Source organism: Mastomys coucha, unplaced genomic scaffold (genome assembly GCF_008632895.1).
Source record: "Mastomys coucha isolate ucsf_1 unplaced genomic scaffold, UCSF_Mcou_1 pScaffold22, whole genome shotgun sequence".
NCBI lineage: Eukaryota > Metazoa > Chordata > Mammalia > Rodentia > Muridae > Mastomys > Mastomys coucha.
This window is the reverse complement of record NW_022196905.1, coordinates 211,307,202-211,316,112: the sequence shown is the minus strand read 5'-3', so window position 1 is coordinate 211,316,112 and position 8,911 is coordinate 211,307,202. Positions and strand designations below refer to the sequence as shown.

At 45.6% G+C, this 8,911-nt stretch overlaps 1 protein-coding gene across 1 annotated transcript in view; it reads left to right on the top strand.

Moving 5' to 3' along the window:
* Nucleotides 1-8,911, top strand: part of Calr3 (calreticulin 3) — a 22,128-nt gene that overhangs the window by 3,870 nt on the left and 9,347 nt on the right. Inside the window, exons 3-4 of the mRNA XM_031340299.1 lie at nucleotides 4,920-5,123; nucleotides 8,196-8,290. Coding sequence (XP_031196159.1) covers nucleotides 4,920-5,123; nucleotides 8,196-8,290 — 299 coding nt within the window. The remainder of the gene's footprint in view (nucleotides 1-4,919; nucleotides 5,124-8,195; nucleotides 8,291-8,911) is intronic.

Below are 8,911 nucleotides of genomic sequence, written 5' to 3'. Positions count from 1 at the left end.
AATAGCTGAGTAGTACTCCATTGTGTAGATGTACCACAATTTCTGTATCCACTCCTCTGTTGAGGGTCCATCGTGGGTGGTGCCATCCCTTGTAGTCTTGGATTCTATAAGAAAGCAAGCTGAGCAAGCCAGGGGAAGCAAGCCAGAAAGGAACATCCCTCCGTAACCTCTGCAACAGTTCCTGCTTCCTGACCTGCTTAGTTCCAGTCCTGACTTCCTTTGGTGATGAACAGCAATGTGGAAGTATAAGCTGAATAAATTCTTTCCTCCCCAACTTGTATCTTGGTCATGATGTTTGTGCAGGAATAGAAACCCTGACTAAGATTACAGGTGTGAGTCATTATGCTGTGAATTTTTTTGTTTGTTTGTTTTGTTTTGTTTTGTTTTTCTTGTGTTTTTTTGGTTTTTTGGTTTTTTGTTTTTTTTTTTTTTTTTTCGAGACAGGGTTTCTCTGTGTAGCTCTGGCTGTCCTGGAACTCATTCTGTAGACCCGGCTGGCCTCGAACTCAGAAATCCGCCTGCCTCTGCCTCCCAAGTGCTGGGATTAAAGGTGTGAACCACCACCACCTGACAGAAATTTTTATTAGAGTGTCTGTAACACAGGTGAAGTGTTCATTTACATATTGATACACAGTAGTCCCTTGGATATTACAAAGTAGTCAAAGAATTGAGGCAGAGACCCAGTGACACTAGGTCTAAAATATCCACCATCTAGAGTTGAATTGGAGTTGTCTTACCTAGCATGCACAAAGCCGCAGCATCACAGAATCTAGATGTGATGGTAGCAGGAGGAAGGTGTAGGGTGAGGGTTCTAAGTTCCAGCTAAGAGGCCAGCCTGGAGGCAAAGGCCTTTAATTCCAGCACTCAGGAAGCAGAAACAGGAGGATCTCTGAGTTCATCTATGAGGCCATCCTGGTCTACATAGTGAATTCTAGGACTACCAGGGGTACAAAGTGAGACCTTATCATGTGGGGTTATGGGGGGAGGTAGTAAGATAGTTATATAAAATAATTCAGAAACAAAACTCTTCCAGCTTTATGACTGAAGTGGGTGAAAAGAGCCAGCTGTGCCATGAATGAGCCAGAGGATGTGGTTGATGTCTGCCCACTGAATTCTCTGTCTCCCTTTCAAAGAGTTTGTATTTCATCCATTTCCTCCAAACCCTGTTGAGCATGAAGAGAAATAGGCCTGGTGCCAGGGCTCTGGAAATCTAGATTTCCCCTTCATGGTCTCCAGGGACCATGACTTCATAGTCACAGATGGAAAAATTCAAGGAATTCAGATGGGCTAGAGATGACAGGAGAGAATAGGGCCCTTGCCTGGTGCTTGAGGTAGGAGTGGGATGTGGGATCTGAATCCCATGAGAAGAGAGAGGGGAGAGAGAGAGATCAGAGTAGGGAGCCAGCCTTGAGCTGAGGCTTGGATGTGTGGGTGAACACCCAAGTTTGGGCTGCAGAAATGAATCAGTGTGTAAAGGAACTTGCCTCCAAACCTCACTCTAAGTTTGAATCCTGGGATCTGTATGGTGGAAGGAGAGACCAGATTCTCCCAAGTTGTTCTCTGACTCTCACATATGTGCTATGACACATATGTGAGACATATGTGTCACATACTTCCCTTACCCTAAGACATCTACCAAATAAACTCATAAATAAATAAATAAATAAATAAATAAATAATAAATGTAATTTTAAAAATTGAAAGGGCCAGGTGCAATGGGACCTTTGATCCCAGCACATGGGAGGCAGAGGTAAGTAAGCAGATATATGAGTTTCAGGTAGCCAGCGCTATGTGGAGAGACAGACAAAAAGAAAAACTATTCCAAGTTTGTATTGTTGGACAATTTGGAGTTGTTTGATTGACTGGTTTCTTTTGAGACAGGGTCTCATTATGTAGTCCTGACTGTCCTGAACTTACTGTGTAGACCAGTCTGGTCTCAAACCAGAAATCCACCTGCCTCCACCTCCGCAGTCCTGGGATTTAAGGCACAAGCCACTTTTTAACCAGCCACATTGGTCTTGTTTTGTTTTTAATATTTTAAATTATTTATTTTATGTGTAGAACGTCTTGCAGGCTTGTGTGCTCAACTGTGTGGTCCCTAAAGAAGTAAGAAGAGAGTATTAGAGCCAGGCAGTGGTGGTGCACACCTTTAATCCCAGCACTTGAGAGGCAGAGGCAGGTGGATTTCTGAGTTCCAGGCCAGCCTGGTCTACAAAGTAAGTTCCAGGACAGCCAAGGCTACACAGAGAAACCCTGTCTCAAAAAACAAAAAAAAAAAACAAAAAAACAAATAAAAACAAAAAAAAAAATGAGGGTATTGGATCCCCTGGAACTGGAGTTATAACCTGTTGTGAGCCACCATGTGGATGCTGGGAATCAAACCCAGATCCTTGGCAAGAGCAGCCAGTGCTTTTAAGTGCTGAACCCCTGGTTTTATTTTTATCTATATTATTTTTTTGAGGTAGGCTCTCAATGTATCCCTGACTGGCCTGGAATTCACCTCATGCATCTGCCTCAGCTTTGAGTATTAACATGTGACACCACACATTCACAGTGAAACCGTCTTCAGGTAGCAAAAGAAAACAAAGACATTTGGAACTGGCCATTGTGGCTCAGGCCGGTCATAGCAGCGCTCTGCAGATACTGTCAGGGGTAGCTCCAGAGGGGTGCCAGTCATTCTCGCTGTGCTGCCTGGGTTATCTCACTCGGGCACAAGCTCTGGTGCCACAATAGGACTGGCCTGTAGAGGCCCCTGTGAGGCATTTTCTTATTTAGTGATTGATGGGTGGCCCACCCCGTTGTGGACAGTGTCACTCCAGGCTGGTGGTCTTGAGTCCTGTAAGTAAACCGGCTGAGCAACCCCTGAGTAGGAAGCCAGTAAGCAGTACAGCTTCTGCATCGGCTCCTGCCTCCAGGCTCCTGCCCTGACTTCCTTTCTTGATGGACTATGAGCTGTAAGATGAAACAAACCCTTTTCTTCCCAGGTTGCTTTTGGTCATGGTGTTTATCACAGAAATAGAAACTGACTAAAATACTTGGTGAAATAGGGAGTTTTAGGCTAGCCTGGGCTACATGAGACCCTGCCTTAAAAAGTAGTGTTTTGTTTTCTTCAGTGGCTATACAACCTTCATTGTATATTCTTGCTCTATTAAGGAAGCAAACTTAAGCTTTTATATATTATATCTGGAGGCATGTGGTGCATGCAGGTGTACGTACCCATGAGTGACTGAGGAGACCAGAGTAGACACCTGGTGTCAGGCCCTATCACTCTCCTCCTTACTCCCTAAGACTGAGCCTTACTTCCACTGAACCTGGAGTTTGAGTGATGACCATGGAGCCCCAGCTTCCTCCAATCTCCACCACACACACATACATGCACACACATTCACACAAATACATACATACACATGTGCACACATTAATACACACATACACACACACATGCATGCACACATTCACACAAATACATACATATGTGCACACACATACATATATACACATGCACACATACATGCATACACATACACACATGCACAAATACACAATACATTCACATGCACACACACAAATACATAAACACACATTCACACACAAATACATACATAGATACACATTCACACGCATATACACACATGCACACACATGCACACAAATACACATGTACACACATGTACACGAGCACATACACATGGTGAATTACAGGCATGTGCAGCCACACCTACCTTGTTTTGTTTTGTGTTTTTGAGACAGGGTTTCTCTGTGTGGTCACCACTACCCAGCTTTTAAGTCTTTAAGTGAGCTCTAGGTATTGAAACTCAGGTCCTCTTACTGTCACCTCAGTGAGACGCTCACACCCTCAGCCATCTCTCCAACCCCTGCCTTTTAAGTGTGTGTGCACATGCCAAGACACATGCGGAGGTCACAGGACAACATGCAAGAGTTTTCTCCTTTCACCAAGCTTAGACTTGGCAGTGAGTTTCTTGACCTGCTGAGACATCTCATGTGTATGTTGTATTGATTTTGAGACAGGGCTTCATGTAACCCAGGCTAGCCTCAAATTGCCATGCACCTGAGGTTGACTTCAAACTCCTGACCCTCCTGTTTCCTCCTCCAAATGCTTGGATGTATGCCATTATCCCCACTTGACATGGTGCTGGGAATGGAACCCCAGGCCTCATGCACAGTAGCTGAGATTAAAACTGAGCCACATCCCCAGGGAGGTAATTTTGTAACCTAAAGTATGCCAGTGGTAGGAGTGAGGGTGTATCCCAGAGAGAGAGCTGGTGCTGAGCATGTGTCAGTTCCTGTGTCCCATCTGTCCCCAGTATAAACAAGAGAAATTCAAGCAAAAAGACAGACTGGGCGGTGGTGGTGCGTGCCTTTAACCTCAGCACTTGGGAGGCCGAGGCAGTTGGATCTCTGAGTTTGAGGACAACCTGGTCTAGAAAGGGAGTTCCAGGACAGCCAGGTAAACTATGTCCCAAACAAAATAAAAAACTAGTAAAAGAGTCTTTTTTATAAATTAGGTGTATGTGTGTCTGTCTGTCTGTCTGTCTGTGAGTGCACACATGTGCACACATATGTCATCACATGCATGTGGAAATTAGAAGACAGCTTTGAGAATTGTCTCCCTCTTTCTACTATGTGGGTCCCCAAGAATGTAATCAGGTGGTAAGTGCCTTACCTACTGGGCCCTGGCAAAGCTTGCATCATATGCACAAAGGCGTGCGAAGCAGAGGTTCTTGGAAGGAGAACCCCCCTGCTAATAGTGTGCATGTGGCACACTGTGGGACTTGTACACAGTGGCTCACTGCAAACAGGACCTCTGTTGCTGGGGGTCAGTGGGGACATGAGTTGGAGGTCCCTACAGTTGAGTGCAATGTCATTCTGATTCACACATGCATGCTTTCTGTTGGAAGGCCTGCAGACGACCCAGAACAGCCGATTCTATGCCATCTCTGCGAGCTTCAAGCCGTTCAGCAACAAAGGGAAGACCCTGGTAATCCAGTACACGGTGAAGCATGAGCAAAAGATGGACTGCGGTGGTGGTTACATCAAGGTGTTCCCGTCTGATCTGGATCAGAAGAATATGAATGAAAAGTCTCAGTACTACATCATGTTTGGTAAGTTCAGCAGGGGAAGCCACATGTTTCCAACATTACACAGAGGCTCTGCGGATGGGACTACCATAACAGCATTGAACCTAAGGTTTATAGCACTGTTAAACTAACCAATACAGGCTGAACATTCTCAGGCGTAAGAACCAAAAAGCCAAAGAACTTAGAATCTGAACCTGGCTTTAAAAAAAATATTCATTTAATCTGCATGGGTGTGTGTGCACCTTCCTGGGTGAGTTTATGTGCAACATACCATTGCAGATGACTGTCGAAGCCAAAAGAGATGGTTGGTTCCCCTGGGACTGGAATTACAGGTGGTTGTGAGCTATCAGGCAGGTTCTGGGAACAGAACTTGGGTCCTCTGCAAGAACAGCCAGCGCTCTTAACCACCGAGCCATTTCTGCAGCTCTAGTAACGTGAAGGAGTCAATTCTTTCCTTCTTCCATCTGAATTCAGACCTTCAAGCCTGATGGCAAATGCCTTTGCTTTCTGGGCCATCTCACACAGCTGTGTGCTGGATATGAAACCCAGGGCCTTGAACACATTATCACTGATCTACAACCTCAGCCCTGAAATTTGTTGAGTTCTGAGACCACACTTAGCCAGGCACACACCTGCATTCACAAACATACACACACTGAAAAAAAAAGTTTTTGACCACAGGATGTCTCTGTGTAGTCCTGGCAGTCCTGGTATTTACTATGTAAGCCGGGCTAGCCTTTAACTTACAGAGGTCCTCCTGTCTCTGCATCCCAATACTGGAATTAAAGGTGTGCACCACCACACCTGGCTAGAATATATCAAATTTTGAAGAGTGTGAGATGTTAGTGCCAGGCATGGTGGTAAACCTCTGCCATCCCAGCACTTAGAAGGGGCAGCAGGAGCACTGCGAGTGTGGTGCCAGCCTGGCCAAATAACAAGACCTTGACTCCAGAGAGCGAAACAATGACACAGTCTGGGATTTCAGTGGGCACACTGCACAGATGAAGTTAACACATAAATCCCAAGTGACAAACTCTGGCCTTTAAAACATGTCCAGATTGTCAAGTGATGGATGGTGGCCTTCCTGGTTACGTCTAAAAGTGTTGTGAAGCTTAAAATGTTTGAAGTGTGGGGCTGGAGAGATTGCTCAGTGGTTAAATGACACTGACTGCTCTTCCAGAGGATCCAGGTTCAATTCCCAGCACCCATATTGCAACTTGAGACTGTCTGTAACTCTAGCTCCAGGAGATCTGACATTCTCACACAATCATACAGTACAGACAGAACACAAATGCACATGAAATTAAAATAAATAAATACTTTTAAAAAAAGATTTGAAGTGTGAGCTGGGACCGGGCGGGATTGGTAGAGTGCTTGTCTAGCATTCAGGAAGCCCTGGATTCCATCTCCAGCATTATGTGAACAAAGCAGCCATCATCCCAGCTCTTTCGAGATGGAGGCAGGAATTCCAGGCCAGCCTGAGCTTCACTGACACCCTGTCTCCCCAAAATGTAGAAAAGAATGTGAGGGGATAGATAGCTCAGTGGGTAACTGTATTTAAATTCCAATTCTCAGAACCTACATAAAAAGCCAGATGAGGCTGTCTGTATGTGCCTGCCTGCAATCCCAACACTGGGTGGGAGACAAGAAGATCCTGAGAGCGCCTCAGCTAGCCAGCCAGTCTAGCTGAAAGGAACGGCTTCCCACTTAGTGAGAGCCCTGCCTCAAGGGCATATAACTAACCGCACTGATAGAGACAGCAGGAAGGCTTCTGCCGTCAGCGTGTGCACTGGAAAGAGCATTCCGCACGTTCATGTGTAGGCACCACACATGCACTCAAGTACCTGTGCGAGCACACGCACACACATACACATATGCATGTACACACACACACACACACCATAATAAATCCTTTGGGCTCTGTTGTAGCCCACGTGGTGAGTGCTTGATGCGAGTGTGAGGGCCCCTGGGTTCCATTCCCAGCACTGTAAAAAGGCAGAAGAACAAAGCACAAAATGTCTTAGTTCTCTTTGTGCTTTCTTTCTGTTTCCCATCTCATTTCTTTTTTATTTGTTTGTTTGGTTTTTTTTGTTTTGTTTTTTTTGAGACAGGGTTTCTCTGAGTAGCTCTGGCTGTCCTACAACTCCCTATATACCAGGCCAGCTTCAAACTCAGAGGTTCTCCTGCCTCTGCTTCACAAGTGCTGGGACCAAACGTGTGTGCCACGACCACCCGGCTTTGATTTTCATTTTAAAGAACATATACATTTGGGAGGTGGTGGTTAAGAGCACTTACTGCTCTCGGGGAGGACCCTAGTTCACCACCACCAATAACTCCAGATCCCAAGGATCTGACTCCTTTTGGCTACCAGAGGTACCTGCATGCACATGTACACATGCACAGAGAAAGAGAGAGCCACACAAAACAAACTTTAAAAAAAATATTGTTGGGCAGTGGTGGTATACACCTTTAATCCCAGCACTCAGGAGACAGAGACAGGTAGATCTCTGAGTTCGAGACTAGCCTTGTCTACAGAACGAGAACAGCCAGGGCTACACAGAGAAATTTGTCTCAAAAAGCCCAACCAAGCAAAAAGTACTACTAATTATTATTTATGGAAGGCTTGCATACGCTGTGGTGCACATGTAGAGTCAGAGGGCAAGGTGAAAGCCATCTCCTTCCACCTTGTGCTTCCCAGGGATTCAACTCAGTTCCTCAACCTGGATGGCCAGCAATATTCCCTTCTGAGCTATCTCTCCAGCTCACTGTTTTGCTTCTTGAGCCGGTCGCTTGGCCTGGGATTGGCAGTCTTCCCATGGGAGTCCGACGCGATGTCCTGTTGGCCTTGTTTTCTCATTTGTGGTGATTCACAGTTGCATGCAGGGTGACTTTGGCAGGAGGGAGCCAGCCAGTCACCAGAGCTTTGCTTCAATGTCTTCTGGTGAACTCAGGAGCACCCGACAGACAAGGTTACTGTTCCCGTGGTGGGAAGGATGCTTAGGCGAGTTTGTTTGTGCAGAGACAGTATGGAGGAAAGCTGACAGTACCTTTTTCTTCTTTGTCTTCTTTTTTTTTTTTTTTTTTTTTTTTTTGTAGGACCTGATATTTGTGGGTTTGATATAAAGAAAGTTCATGTTATATTATATTTCAAGAATCAATATCATGAAAATAAGAAGCCAATCAGATGCAAGGTGAGTGTGCGCTAACGTCACAGGGAGCAGTTCTCTCTGCCTGCCCCTCATCCCTTCCTCCATCTCTCTCCCCTTTACTCTCCCTTCCTTCCCTTTGTTTTATTATTTTGATTATGTTTGTGCATGTGAATATGAATGCAGTGACCACAGAGACCAGAAGAAGGCATTGCATTCCCTGGAGCTGCCTGACGTGTGCTGGCAGCCACACTCTGGTCTGTGTGAGAGCAGAGTGTACACCTGAGCTATCTCTCCAGCTTCCAATTCATGTAGGGAAATAATTTATCTCCCTAGATGGTCCAGGTAACCTCAAACCCCATAATCCTCCTACTTCAGCATCCCACATGTGCCTTGTGCCTCTTGCATGATAAATATGAAGAAAACTGGGCATGGTGGCTCACATCTAAGCAGAAAGGCCATAGCCTGCAAATCAGACTGTCTAAGATTGCCTCTGTTGTCTTAGTCTTTGTCCTTTGGCTGTGATGAGATATCAAGACCAAGGCAACATTCACAAATGAAAGCATTTGATTGGGGCTAGCTTACAATTCCAGAGCTTTAGCCCATATCAGCACGGAGGGAGCACAGAGGGAGCACAGGGGAAGCACAGGGGAAGCACGGGGGGGG